The 15,821-nt window shown below is 39.6% G+C and overlaps 1 protein-coding gene across 9 annotated transcripts in view; it reads right to left on the bottom strand.

Moving 5' to 3' along the window:
• The window catches only part of PDSS2 (decaprenyl diphosphate synthase subunit 2), a 296,799-nt gene that overhangs the window by 63,681 nt on the left and 217,297 nt on the right, over positions 1 to 15,821 (bottom strand). Inside the window, exon 5 of one of the 9 annotated variants that reach the window (XM_086317484.1) lies at positions 12,041 to 13,304. The exons of the other annotated variants lie outside the window; for them this stretch is intronic. Within the exon in view, the coding sequence (XP_086173610.1) occupies positions 13,269 to 13,304 (36 nt within the window). The 3' untranslated portion in view covers positions 12,041 to 13,268. Of the gene's footprint in view, positions 1 to 12,040; positions 13,305 to 15,821 lie in introns of those variants that run through there. 9 annotated transcript variants of the gene reach the window in all.

The raw sequence follows: 15,821 nt of genomic DNA, 5'->3' as shown, positions 1-15,821 counted from the left end.
AGAAAAGCTACCCCAGACTCAGTGGCCTCAAACAATAATCATTTATTATTGCTCATGTATCTGTGGATCAGCTGGGATTCAGTTAATTTAGACTGGTGGCTCTGCTTCTCACTGCATGTCTCTGGACTGGCTGGAGACATCTGGTCTGCTCCAAATGTTTCTCATTCTTCTTGGACCAGCAGTCTAGCCAGGATATGTTTTTCTCATGGCAATGGCAGAGGCCTAAGAGAGCCTCCTATTGGCCAAAGCAAATCAGAGGCAAAGGGCTAAGTGTAAGAACACCCTACCCAAATGCATCACAATTACACGGCAAAGACATAGATGTATACGTTGTTGTTCATTCACTAAGTTGTGTCCAACTCTTTGTGATCCCATGAAATGCAGCAAGGCAGGCTTCCCTGTTCTTCATTATTTCCCGGAGTTTGTTCAAACTCATGTTCGTTGAGTCAGTGATGCCATCCAACCATCTCATCCTCTGGTGCCTTTGCCTTCTCATCCTGCCTTCAATCTTTCCCAGCATCAAGGTTTTCCAATAGTGGGCTCTTTGCATCTGGTGACCTAAGTATTGGAGCTTCAGTTCCAGCATCAGTCCTTCCAATGAATATTCAGGGTTGATTTCCTTTAGGGTTGACTGGTTTGATTTCCTTACTGTCCAAGGGACTCTTCTCCAGCACCACAGTTTCAAAGTATAAATTCTTTGGTGCTCAGCTTTCTTTATGGTCCAATTCTCACATCAGGACATTTAATACTGGAAAATACCATAGCTTTGACTTTATGGACCTTTGTCAGCAAAGTAATGTCTCTGCTTTTTAATATGCTGTCTAGGTTGGTTATAGCTTTTCTTTCAAGGAGCAAGCGCCTTTTAATTTCATGGCTGCAATCACCATCTGCAGTGATTCTGGAGACCAAGAAAAAAAGTCTGTCACTGTTTCCATTTTTCTCATCTACTTCCCATGAAATGATGGGACCAGATGCCATGATCTTAGTTTTCTGAATGCTGTTTTAAGCCAGCTTTTTCACTCTCCTTTCACTTTCATCAAAAGGCTCTTTATATCCTCTTCAGTTTCTGCCATTAAGGTGCTATCATTTGCATATCTGAGGTTGTTGATATTTCTCCAGGCAATCTTGATTTCAGCTTGTGAGTCATCTAGCCCAGCATTTCGCATAATGTATTCTGCATAGAGGTTAAATAACCAGGGTGAAAATATACAGCCTTGAAATACTCCTTTCTCAGTTGGAACCAGTCCATTGTTCCATGCTCAGTTCTAACTGTTGCTTCTTGACCTGCATACAGGTTTCACAGGAGGCAGGTAAAGTGGTCTGGTATTCCCATAAACATTTCCCAGTTTGTTGTGACCACACAGTCAAAGACTTGACTTCAGCACAGTCAATGAAGCTGAAGTAGATGTTTTTCTGGATTTCTCTTGCTTTTTCTATGATCCAACAGATGGTAGCAGTTTGATCTCTGGTTCGTCTGCCTTTTCTAAATCCAGCTTGTACATGTGGAAATTCCCAGTTCACGTACTGTTGAAGCCGAGCTTGAAGGATTTTGAGCATTACCTTGCTAGTATGTGATATTAGCACAATAGTAAGGTAGTTGGAACATTCTTTGGCATTGCCCTTCTTTGAGATTGGAATGAAAATTGACCTTTTCCAATCCTGTGGCCATTCCTGAGTTTTCCAAATTTGCTGGCATACTGAGTGTAGCACTTTAACAACATCATCTTTGGGGATTTAAAATAGCTCAGCTGGAACTCCATCAGCTCTACTAGCTTTGTTTGTAGTAATGCTTCCTAACGTCCACTTGACTTCACACTCCAGGATGTCTAGTTTGAGTTGAATGACCACACCAGTGTGGTTATCCAGGTCATTAGGACCTTTTTTGTACAGTTCCTCTGTGTATTCTTGCCACCTCTTCTCCATCTCTTCTGCCTCTCTAAGGTCCTTGCCGTTTCTGTCCTTTGTTGTGCCCACTGTTGCATGAAACGTTCCCTTGGTATCTCTAATTTTCTTAAAGAGATCTCTAGTCTGAATGCATATATTAGTTACCTATTGCTGCATAATAAATTATCTCAAACTCAGTGGCTTAAAACAATAATGAACACATTATGTTTCAGAAGGTCTGTGGTCAGGAATGGCCCAGCTGGGTGGTAGCATGGAGCTTCTCATGAAAGACCAAAAATGCTCTATTTTGTAGACAAAGAGACTCCTGTACAAATATCCTATATTTCTAATTATTGTCTATTATTTATTAAAATATATTTTTGTGCAATGCAATACATTTTATGGGAAAATGTTGTTTAGAGAGTTTTTAGCAGCAAAATAAGTACTGTGATTGTTAAACAATAGGCTAAAAGATGGTGAACATTAACTCAATTCCACAAAATACATAGCAAGGGAATAATAAAACAGGAGACATAAATTGCAAATCACTTTATAAACTGAGAGATAGGATACCTGCGGAATTCCTGGGCCCTTGCCCTATGCTTGTTTCTACTGCCAACAATCTTGTCTTTTGCTTCATACCTGTGTTATTTCAACACTGTTCCAGATGGTATCTCTGCTTCTGATTGCTTTGGCTTCCAATTTACCTTATTCACAGCTTCTAAATAATCTTTTTATAAAAAACTGTAGCTTATTTTCTTAATATTTATTCTTTTAATAATTTATTTATGTGGCTATGCCAGGTCTTAATTATGGCACCCGGGATCTTCAAATTTTATTCAGCATGAACATCTTTTTTTTATTTGAGGTATGTGAACTTTTAGTTGTGGTATGTAGGCTCTAGTTCCCTGACCAGGGATCCAACCAGGGCCCACTGCATTGGGGGTGCAGAGTCAGAGCCACTGCACCACTAGGGAAGTCTCTTAAAATAATCTTTATCAAAGATCTTCTCTTGTGTAAGATCCTATGATACTTTCCTTCTATATACCATTTTAAATCCAAACTCCTCAATACACATGTTCAGGATCCATTCATTCATTCATTGATTCCTCTTAAAACTATCAGCCATCCCTAGCAAAAGCCCTTTGCTCCAGCTCTGACAATAGCTTTGTCTCCATCTCAGCTTTCAAAACATAAGCATCTGATTTGTCCAGCACAGCTGCTAGTGAATAATGGGTACTCATTATGCACTTGCTGAATGAGCAGACCTTGAAAATAACTAGGTAACCTAAAACAAAATTATAACCTTCTCTTCTCAGTTCCTCTGAATCTGTGTTCAAAGTACCTTCATAATTGAGCCACATATATTTTCATAATACCTGTCTGCCTCTCTAAACTTACCTCCAACCACTCTTCTGTTCATCCACCATGTTTCAGCTGAGTGGGCCTACTTTCTATTTTCTGGATACATTAAGCTCATTCCTCTCTCAGGCCTTTTCCTAAGCTGCTTCCTCTTCTTGGAACACTTTTCCCTATTTTTTGTTATTTTTTTTTCATTCAGCTAGCTGCTTTTTGTCATTAAGATCTCAGTTTAAAATTATTTCCTCAGAGAGGACTTCCATGAACATGCACTCTAAAGTAATTCCCTCAATCCTTAACTATCGTGTCTCTCTTTTTAGTTCTATGCTGTGCAGTATCAGCTATTTCTCTTGTTCATTTATTTATGTGATTGTTTACAGTTGGCCTTTCTACAAAGATGTACGCTCCATGAGAACAAAGATGTCTTATTCACTGAGCACTTATATTGCTAATGGCTGCCCATCTGGCAGATGCTCAAAGATGATGTTAAATGAATGAATAAACAAATAATGTTTATTTTCAATCTCCCAGATAATGCTCTGATCCCAACAAACCTCAACAACTTCTCTTAATTCATTTCTACTATACCTCCTAAGACTCTAGTTAAAAGAAAATTAGCTCCTTGAAAAGCTTCCCCTGAAATACTCTTCATTCCTGATGTTGTACATTCACCTATGCATTTAGCCTATATCATAATTTGATGTGTGGTCTTCTGGGTAAATTGCTCTCCAGTGGTTCCATGCACATGTTTCTTCTCTGATCTATAGGTATCATCAGATCCCCAAGAGCATATGTCCATTTTTGTTGTAGCTTTGAGTGTTCTGGTAGCACTTAGTATGCTGTTGTAGATATAGCTGCAATTCAAGCAGGCCTTACCTGGCGGCTCAGATGGTAAAGAATCTGCATGCAATGCAGGAGACCTGGGTTCAATCCCTGGGATGGGAAGATCTCCTGGAAAATGGAATGGCTACCCACTCCAGTATTCTTGCCTGGAGAATTCCACAGACAGAGGAGTCTGGCAGGCTATAGTCCATGGGGTTGCAAAGAGTTGAACACAACTGAGTGACTAACACACACACATATGTATCATCAGATCCCCAAGAGCATCTGTGTGTTTTTTGTGGTAGCTTTGTTTTGAGTGTTCTAGTAGCACTCAGTGTGCTGTTGTAGACATAGTAGCAATTGAAGTTTACTAATAAGCACTTCCTCAAAATGGCCAATACAGTTCTTTAGCCAAGCATTTAGCCAAGATGGTGGAGTAAAAGGATGTGTGCTCATCTTCTCCTGCAAGAACACCAAAATCACAACTAGCTGCTGAACAAGCATCAACGGGAGAATATTGGATCCCACCAAAAAAGATATCCCACGTCCAGGGGCAAAGGTGAAGCCCCAGAAAGACGGTAGGCAGGGCGAAACTGTGTTTGGAAACAAACCTCATACCCACCAGAGATGCTCAGAGGGCACAAACAAAACCCTTGTGTGCACAGGACCCAGGGACAGGAGCAGTGACCCCCATGAGACTAAGCCACACCTGCCTTTGAGTGTTTGAGTGTCTCCGGCAGAGGCACAGGTCAGCACTGGCCTGCCGGGGACACAGGGGCTCTGGCTACAGCACACCTGAGAGGCACAGCGTGTGGCATAAGTCCTCTTGGAGGAGGTCGCCATTAGCCCCACTGAAGAGCTGCTGAGCAGACAACCCACAAAGTGGAGAATAATTATACCAAAGAAGTTCCCACACTTTTGCAAAAGTTCTAGGGCCCACAACAGATTTCCCAACCTGGGGATCTAGCAAAGGGACTGAGAACCTCCAGGGAATTTGACTTTGAAGGGCAGTGGGATTTGACTACAGAACTTCCACAGGACTGGGGAAACAGACTCCTGGAGGGTACAAACAAAACCTTGAGCACACCAGGACCCAGGACAAAGGAGCAGTGATCCTACAAGAGACTGAGCCAGACTTGTCTGTAAGTGTCCATGAGTCTCTGGTGGAGGCAGAAGTTGACCATCAGGGGCACTGAATAAATAGTCCTGGGAGCCTCAGCGTGCTGGCCTAAGTTCTTTTGAAGGAGGTTGCCATTACCTCCATTAACCCTATCACAGTTTGACCTCAGGCCAAACTACAGGGAGGGAAGACAGCTCCACCCATCAACAGAAAATTGGAATAATGATTTCCTGAGCATGGCCCTGCCCACCAGAGCAAGACACAGTTTACCCCACAGCCAGTCCCTCCCATCAGGAAGCTTCCACAAGCCTCTTAACCTCATCCATCAGAGGGCAGAGAGAATGAAAACCACAGTCACAGAAAATGAAACAAAATAACTGTATGGATCACAGCCTTGTCTAACCCAATATGAGCCATGCCATGCAGGGCCACCCAAGACGGATAGGTCATGGTGGAGAGTTCTGACAAAATGTCATCCACTGGAGAAGGGAATGGCAAATAATTTCAACATTCTTGCCTTGAGAACCCCATGAACAGTATGAAAAGACAAAGAGATATGACACTGAAAGATGAACTCCTCAGGTTGGTAGGTGCCCAATATGCTACTGTAGAAGAGCAGAGAAACAGTTCCAGAAGGAATGAAGAGGCTGAGCCAAAGCAGAAACAAGGCTCAGGTGTGGATGTGTCTGGTGGTGAAAGTAAAGTCCGATGCTATAAAGAACAATATAGCATAGGAACCTAGAAGATTAGGTCCATGAATCAAGGTAAACAGGATGTGGTCAAACAGGAGATAGCAAGAGTGAACATCAACATTTTAGGAATCAGTGAACTAAAATGGACTCGAATGGGCAAATTTAATTCAGAAGACCATTATATCTACTACTGTGGGCAAGAATCCCTTAGAAGAAATAGAGTAGCCTCATAGTCAACAGAAGAGCCCCAACTGCAGTAAGTGGGTGCAATATTAAAAACAACAGAATGATCTCTGTTCATTTCCAAGGCAAACCATTCAATATCACAGTAATCCAAGTCTGTGCCCCAATCACTAATGCCAAAGAAGCTGAAGTTGAACAGTTCTGTGAGGACTTACATGACCTTCTAAAACGAACAGTCAAAAAGGTGCCCTTTTCATCATAGGGGACTGGAATGCAAAAGTAGGAAGTCAAGAGATAGCTGAAGTAACAGGCAAGCTTGGCCTTGGAGTACAAAATGAAGCAGGGCAAAGACTAACAGAGTTTTGCCAAAAGAATGCACTGGTCATAGCAAACATGCTCTTAAAACAACACAAGAGAAGACACTACACATGGACATCACCAGATGGTCAATATCAAAATCAGACTGATTATATTCTTTGCAGCCAAAATGGAGAAGCTCTATACAACCAGAAAAAACAAGACTGGGAGCTGACTGTGGCTCTGATCATGAACTCCTTATTGCAAAATTCAGACATAAATTGAAGAAAGTAGAGAAAACCACTAGACCATTCAGGTATGACCTAAATCATATCCCTTATGATTATACAATGAAAGAGACAAATAGATTCAAGAAATTAGCTCTGATAGAGTGCCTGAAGAACTATGAACAGAGGTTCATGATATTATACAGGAGGCAGTGATCAAAACCATCCCCAAGAAAAAGAAATGCAAAAAGGCAAAATGGTTTTCTGAGGAGGCCTTACAAATAGCTGAGAAAAGAAGAGAAGGGAAAGCAAAGGAGAAGAGAAAATATATACCCATCTGAATGCAGAGTTCCCAAGAACAGCAAGGAGAGATAAGAAAGGCTTCCTCAATGATCAATGCAAAGAAATAGAGGCAAACAGTAAAATGGGAAAGACTAGAGATCTCTTCGAGAAAATCAGAGATACTAACGGAACATTTCATTTAAGGATGGGCACAATAAAGGACAGAAATGGTATGGACCTAAAAGAAGCAGAAGATATTAAGAAGAGGTGGCAAGAATACACAGAAGAACTATATAAAAAAGATCTTCATGACCCAGATAACCATGATGGTGTGATCATTGATCTAGAGTCAGACATCCCGGAATGCAAAGTCAAGTGGGCCTGAGGAAGCATCACTACAAACAAAGCTAGTGGAGTGACAGAATTCCAGTTGAGCTATTTCACAACCTAAAAGATGATGCTGTTAAAGTGCTGCACTCAATATGTCAGCACATTTGGAAAACTCAGCAGTGACCATGGGACTGAAAAAGGTCAGTTTTCATTCCAAACCCAAAGAAAGACAATGCCAAAAAATGTTCAAACTACCACATAATTGCACTCATTTCACATGTTAGCAAAGCAATGCTCAAAATTCTCCAATCTAAGCTTCAACAGTACATGAACTGAGAACTTCCATATATTCAAGTTGGATTTAGAAAAGGCAGAGGAACCAGAGACAAATTGCCAACATCTGTTGGATCATAGAAAAAGCAAGAGAATCCAGAAGGGTATCTACTTCTGTTTCATTGACTGTGCTAAACCCTTTGACTGTATGGATCACTACAAACCATGGAAAAATTCTTCAAGAGATGGGAATACTAGACCACCTTACCTGCCTCCTGAGAAACCTGTATACAGGTCAATAGCAACATACAACTGGGGACAGAACATCAGAGTGTTTCTAAATTGGGAAACAAGCACGTTAAGGCTGTATATTGTTTATTTAACTTCTGTTCAGAGTACATCATGGGAGATGCTGGGCTGGATGAAGCACAAGCTGGAATCAAGATTGCTGGGAGAAATATCAATAACCTCAGATATGCAGATGATATAACCCTTATGGCAGAAAGCAAAGAGGAACTAAAGATCCTCTTAATGAAGGTAGAAGAGGAGAGTGAAAAAGTTGGCTTAGAACTCAACATTCAAAAACTAAGATCATGGCATCCAGTCCCATCACTTCATGGCAAACAGATGGTGTAACAGTGGAAACAGTGACAGACTTTATTTTCCTGGGCTCCAAGATCACTGCAGATAGTGACTGCAGCCATTAAATTAAAAGATCCTTGCTCCTTGGAAGAAAAGCTATGATCAAACTAGACAACATATTAAAAAGCAGAGACATTACTTTGCCAACAAAGGTCTGTAGAGTCAGAACTATGGTTTTTCCAATAGTCATGTATGGATGTGAGAGCTGGACCATAAAGAAGGCTGACCACCAAAGAATTGATGCTTTCAAACTGTGGTGTTGGAGAAGACTCTTGAGAGTGCTTTGGACTATAAGGAGATCCAACCAGTCCATCCTAAAGGAAAGCAGTCTTGAATATTCATTGGAAGGACTGATGGTGAAGCTGAAACTCCAATACTTTGGCCACCTGATGCGAAGAGCTGACTCATTGGAAAAGACCCTGATGCTGGGCAAGACTGAAGGCAGAAGGAAAAGGGCATGACAATGGACAAGATGATTGGATCACATCACTGACTCAATGGACATGAGTTTGGGCAAGTTCCAGGAGATGATAAAGGACAGGGAAGCCTGGCGTGCTGCAGTCCATGGGGTCACAAAGAGTCGAACATGACTGAGCAACTGAATAACAAGCCGAGTATTGCCAATGGGTGCAAAGAAACTACAAAGTGTGGGGGAAAAAAATAGCTCCTGCTCCCATCAGCTGGAGTGGGAAAACAATTCACAGGGTATCAGTAGGCTACTCTGAAGGGTTTGCCTTAGCAGCGGGAAAAATGTTAGACTAAATGTTACTCTGATCCTCTAAAAGCTTAAAGGTAGGACCTGAAAGTATCAACCTGTTTCCAGTAACTTAACTGCATTCCAGAAGAAAGTTCAGGAATATTCATAGAGACACAAAAATGTCTAGCATCAAACAATAAAATTCACAGTGTCTGGCAGCCAATCAAAAATAACCAAGCATGCAAGAAAAAACAAATGGGGAGGAAAATAGCAACACATAATGAGGAATAAAATAAGTGAATTGAAATCAACTTAGAAATGACACAGATGATAGAATTAGTAGATAGGGATAGTAAAATATTTTCCATGTGGTCTGGGAGCTACAACAAATACTGAGTATGTTAAGTAGAAGCATGGAAGAACTGGTGAACTTGAATGCATAGCAACAGAAACTATCTAAAATGAAATACAAAAAGAAAATTACAGGGGAACAAAAAAAAAATACAGTGTAGTGGACTCTGTGATAACTTCAAGCAGTCTATTACTCATGTAGCTGGAGTCCCTATGATAGAGGAGAAAGAAGGAAAGATCAAAAAATATTTTAAGATAAAATGACCAAAAATTTTCAAAATTTGATTAAAAAAAAAAATAAAGTCACCAGAACCAAGAAGCTCAAAGGACCACAGACACAAGAAACATGAAAATAAAAAGAAAAATGACACAAGGCATCATAATCCAATTGCTCAAAAACAGTGGTAAAAAGAAAATCAGAAAAACAGCCAGAGAAATTTACACATGTTATGTACAGAAGAACAAACAGCAGTTTTGGAAACAATTAAGTGAAAAGATAATGAAGCAATACCTTTAAAACACTGAAAGAAAAAAAAATTATCAATCTTGAATTCTATATCCAGTGAACGTATCTTTCAAAAGCAGTGTTGAAGTAGACTTTTTCAGACACACAAAAGAAAGAATTAATCACCAGCAGGCCTGCACTATAAGTAGTGTTAAAATACATCTTTTAGGAAGAAAAAAAAAAAAAAAAACCACATGGAAATTGGGATCAACACAAAGAAATGAAAAGCACTGTAGATATTAACTATGTGGGTAAATATGAAAGATACTTAAATGCTTGTCTAAAGTATCATGATCTTAATATTTTTTCTGATTTTTCCCAAACAGATAAAATTTTTGTTCACATTTTCCTCCTGTTATGGTTTTCAATGGCGAAAACTTAGCTTGTTTATCTCTTTATTATATATTAGATGGTGGCATAGGCTTTTGCAAATAAGAGATAATGTACAACTTCCTAGTGGACTGAAATAGCTTATTTTCATGTTTTACTTGAAAGTTGCATAAGAATCAAAATAAGATAAACATAAAGATAAAACAAGTAAGTGGATAGAAGTTATCTTGCCCCACAAAATAATGATATTCCTCACAAAACAATAATCTACTGAAAATACAATGTGTTTAGAAAAAAAAAAAAAGAATGGATCTTTACTATTTCAGCGATAGTGTTAAAATCAGTTGAGAATTTGATTCGCTTTAAAACCCTCTCTCGGCTTCCCTAGTAGCTCAATGGTAAAGAATCCGCCTGCAACTCAGGAGACGCAAGTTTGATCCCTGGGTTGGGAAGATCCCCTGGAGAAGGAACTGGTGACCCACTCCAGTATTCTCGTCTGGGAAATCCCATGGACAGAGGAGCCTGGCAAGCTACAGTCCATGGGGTCCCAAAAGAGTTGGACATGATTTAGTGACTAAACCTCTGAAAATAGGGAAGAAGTCTGCTGTTCCCCATTTCAACAGCAATAGAAATTGAAGACACATGCCTTGCAGAGGACCTTGATTAGATTCCTACGGAGGGAGCAGGAGTGGATGGGAAATAAACAATAAAAAATCAGAAAAAGTCAGTGTTGGGGTTCCTAAGATCACTCCCAAGTTTGATGATTTGTTAGGAGGATACACAGGACTCAGCATATAGTTGAACTCACAGGTATGGTTTATTACACCAAAAGGATACAAAGTAAAACCAGCAAAGGAAAAAGGTGCATGAGATGAAGACTGGAGGAAACCAGGTATAAGGTGTTAAGAATTCTTCCTCTTCTGGTAGAGTCACAAAAGATGTGATTAATTACTCCAAGAATTAACACATATGAACACACACGTGAAATGCTGTCTAGCAGGTATATTCACTGGTGACTCAGTCCTCAGGGTTTTGGTTGGAGCTGGCAATGTAGGTATCCTCTGCCTAACATGTACCAAAACTCTAGACTCTCAGAAGGAAAGTAGGTGATCAACATAAACCATACTGTTGGCAGAGACTGTTTAGGTACAGTGAACTGCCCTTATCAGTTAGAGAATGGGGGAAACATTTCTAAAATCCAAGTTTCCAGATGCTAGCCAAGGGCTAACCTTACAAGCAGGTTTTTTTTAAGGACAGTAGTCCTTTTTTGCATAGGGATATATTAAAAATATTCTTACTTTTTGATTCAAGAATGTGACTTTCATTCAGAACTTTTTTAGCAAACAGTATGAAATACAGCAAAGTTATATACGCTAAAATGTTCATCATAATATCGTTTACATTAGTAAAAAAAAAAAAAGGAAAGGAAACAAAGTAAGTGTCCAAAAACTGTGGAATGGTTCAGTAAATTATAGTACAGTATATGAATGAAAGTAATGAAGAAATATTAAATAGCCATTAGATATTTTGAAGACTTTTAGTAACAAAAATGACTATCCTGGGGAGTAAATCAGAATGAAAAAATTATATATACAATAATAACTCAAAAATGGGAGAAATTAAAAAAAATGGGAGGAATACAGAATGAAAGCTAGAAGGAAATACACTAGAATGTAATCATGATTCATTTCTGGGGGGTGGCTTATATAAAATAATTTTTATTTTCTTCGACCTTTTCCTGTGCTGTCAATTTTTAGTTAATGAACACGTATTTACTTTTCTAATTAGAAACTAAGTTATAATAATAACATAATTGTGTTAAAAAGATTTTAGATATAATGGCCTATGGATTCAAAGCAACTTTAGCTAATCTATAAAATATTTAGTACGCACAGTGAATAATATGAATAGAATGTTAACGAGGGAACTTTTAGCATGGCAAATGACCATTTAAAGTGTATTTTTAAATCTGATGTGCTTCTTTGTTTAATTAGTTAACAAGAAAAGAAAAAACAGGTAAATGGAAGGAAGATATAAACACTAAAAAAAGCACAATGACTAATTTTTATTGCAAGGAAGAAATGGCTCACAAACTAGCAAAAATACAAAAATAAAAATGTTATTTGCAAAGGATAGCACAAGGATGAATTTTCTAAATAACACTGAATCCCAATTTACATACAATCTGTTAAGCATTACTAACATAAGTCACATAAATTTTCATAGTTTTAAGGAGGATTAGGTAATTACTCTACAAACTTCCAGAGAAGGTGATTTTTAACATATTTAGTTACAACTCCCCTCCATTTGTTTTAATGCATCTACTCTAGTCAGAGATACTACTCCATAGAAAGCTATTTTTATACTACCCGGCTTCTTCATCACTGCACTAAGAAAGGAGCACTAAGGAGGGAGAAAACAGACCACTATTGTATCCTCTTATCCCTGGAGAGATGAAATGGTTTGCAGCTCATTTTAAATCACAAAGCAATTCTTTTGTGTACGAATTGGCCCCAGGAGAGGAGGTTGTGCAACTCACTTTCCACATGACCTCCACTTGTGGCTGCTTCCCAATCGTGTCAGAACATGAAAACCTTGAAGGCACTCCATGTGGGGCAGTGCTCTCTCTGCCTCTGAAGTGACTCCTGGGCCAAGTTAGAAAAACCAAATTCTGAAGAGCCACTACAATGGAAAGCACACTCAGAAGGAGGGTACAAAACCCAGAATTTTTCTGGTTAGGAAGGGAAATGTGGTTAACCTAAATTGGTCCTAGAGAGCAAATGGAGGCATCAAGAAGGACTTCTGCTTCAGTTCAACTATGCATTTTTGTTTCCGTTATAAAAAAAGAACAGCTCTTTAAATGGTTTGGCTATATTCAGAAATGTAACTGCTTAAAAAAATACTGAAGTGTCTGGGAAGGTAGCAGGGAAAGAGGACAGATGACAAAGCATTGCTAGAGTCTTCTGAGTAAAATTTACTAGATAATCAAAGTCAGCAACTGGTGCCTACTAACAGGTGGTTCATCGAAGACTTTGTTGCTACCTCTCTTCTCTTTCCCAGGAAGAAAGATTATACGGGACTTGGAGTCAAAAAAACCTGGGTTCGGATCATGTCACTGTCAAACATGTGTTAACCATTTCCAGACACTATGTTTTCCTGGCATTTGTCATCTCTGAATTTTAGGCTTTTTCCTCTATAAAATGGGTATACCAAGAAATGATACCGTTTTCATAGGTGATTATGTAGAAAGAAAGTATAAGCAAACTGTGAAGTGCTAAGCATTTATTATTGTTGTTGCTAGTAGTTCTGCCTGAAATACAGAAAGTATTTAACAGATGTTCACAAAGTTATTAATAAACTGTAGCAACTATAATGGACAAATGGTAAGAGTAAATAAGTCAAGAACCTTAAAATCAACAATAACATTTTCACTTAAAACTTAACAGATATTTAACAACAAAACATTAATATCTTATATGGAACTATTAGGTTGGTGCAAGTGTAATTGCAGTTTCGGGCCATGAATTTTGAGTCATTATAACTAGGTTCAAACACAGCTTTATTAATCAAAATAGGAACCATTACAATCAACACAATTTTGCCAACAAGAAATAACTTTGTTCCTGTAGCATAAAAATCTGTGCTTTGGGATTCGATGAACTCTTGGAAAGCAATTTCTGCTTTCTGGTTGTGGAAGCGTTTTCCCTGCAAAAAGTTGTCGAGACACACAAAGAAGTGGTAGTTGGTTGGCAAGAGGGCAGGTGAATGTGGCGGATGAGGCAAAACTTTGTGGTCCAATTTGTTCAACTTTTGAAGTGTTGAATGTGTGATATGCGGTCAGGTGCTGTCGTGGAGAAGAACTAGGCTGATTCTGTTGACCAATGCCAGTTGCACGCATTGCAGTTTTTTGTGCATCTCATCGATTTGCTGAGCATACTTCTCAGATGTAATGGTGTCTCCAAGATTCAGATAGCTATAGTGGATCAGACAGGCAGCAGACCATCAAATAGTGACCATGAACTTTTTTTGATGCAAGTTTGGCTTTGGGAGGTGCTTTGGAGCTTCTTCTCGGTCCAACCACTGAGCTGGTCGTTACTGGTTGTCATATAAAATCCACTTTTCTTTGCACATCACAATCCGATCAAGAAATGGTTCGTTGTTGTTGTGTAAAATAAGAAAATATGACACTTCAAAAGAACAACTTTTTTGATTTGCAGTCAGTTCATGAGCTACCCACTTACGGAGCTTTTTCACTTTTCCAATTTGCTTCAAATGCCGAATGATCATAGAATGGCGTACGTAGAGTTCTTTGGCTACTTCTCGTGTAGTTCTAAGAGAATCAGCTTCAACGATCGCTCTCAGTTGGTTGTTGTCAACTTCCAAAGGCTGGCTACTGCGCTCCTCATCTTCAAAGCTCTTGTCTCCTTTGCAAAACTTCTTGAACCTCCAGTGCACTGTATGTTCATTAGCAGTTCCTGGACCAAATGTGCTGAAGTGAAGTGAAGTCACTCAGTCATGTCCAACTCTTCGCAACCCCATGGACTGCAGCCTCCCAGGCTCCTCTGTCCATGGGATTTTCCAGGCAACAGTACTGGAGTGGGTTGCCATTTCCTTCTCCAGGGGATCTTCCCGACTCAGGGATTGAACCCAGGTCTCCTGCATTGCAGGCAGATGCTTTACCCTCTAAGCCACCAAGGAAGCTGCAAATGATCTCTGCTGCTTTACAACCAAGCCATTTGGAATTCAAATAAGAAAACTGCTAGAATTTGCTTTTTGTCTAACATCATTTCCACAGTCTAAAATAAATATAAAATAAGTAGCAAGTAATAAGTCATTAGCAAAAAATATAAAGCAAGAAATGTGCATTAAAATGATGTATAACATGAGTGAGTGAGTGAAAGTTGCTCAGTCGTGTCTGACTCTTTGTGACCCCATGGACTATACAGCCCATGGAATTCTCTAGGCCAGAATACTGGAGTGGGTAGCCGTTCCCTACTCCAGGGGTTTTTCCAAACCCAGGAATCGAACCCAGGTCTCCTGCATTACAGGCGGATTCTTTACCAGCTGAGCCACTAGGGAAGCCCGATATATAACATAATCACATTTATTTAAGAACGTATTCAATAACAAACAGCAAATTTTGACAATGCAAAAACCATAAATAGTTTTGCACCAACCTAATAACACCTCCATCCATGGAATTATCTAGGCAGGCAGACGCTTTACCATCTGAGCCACCAGGGAATCCCAATAAACACCTAAGAAATATCCCAGGGGAAAAACAATGCTGCCAGAAGCATGCATGCGCACTCAGTCATGTCTGACTCTTTGTGACCCCATGGACTGCAGCCCGCCAGGCTCCTCTGTCTATGGAATTTTCCAGGCAAGAATAATGGAGTCGGTTGCCATTTCCTTCTCCAAAACTGCCAGATGAGGTCACTGCAATCATCATATATGGTGGGATCTCAGGTATGGCAGAGGCATGCTTGCAGATCAGGTTTCATCAAGGTACAGGATGAGAGGTTAAGAGCTGAGTTCTTAAGTTCAAATCTCAACTGGCAAGTTGTATGACTATGGGTACATTAATCTTTTCTAAGCCTCAGTTTTCACAGATGTAAAATGGGCAGAGCAGTAGTCTCTGCTAGCAGGATTACTGTGAAGACTTCAAAGAAGACACTCATGAATTACTTACCATAGTGTTATGTGCTTGTTGTTGTTTAGTTGCTAACTTGTGTTGGACACTGTTCGACCCTGTGGATTGAAGCCTGCCAGGGTCCTCTGTCCATGGGATTTCCCAAGCAAGATTGCTAGAGTGGGCTGCTATTTC

The sequence above is a fragment of the Bos grunniens genome, chromosome 9 (assembly GCF_055505025.1).
Source record: "Bos grunniens cultivar Pamir isolate PY7600 chromosome 9, Bosgru_T2T1.0, whole genome shotgun sequence".
NCBI lineage: Eukaryota > Metazoa > Chordata > Mammalia > Artiodactyla > Bovidae > Bos > Bos grunniens.
This window is presented reverse-complemented; position numbering and strand designations above follow the sequence as displayed.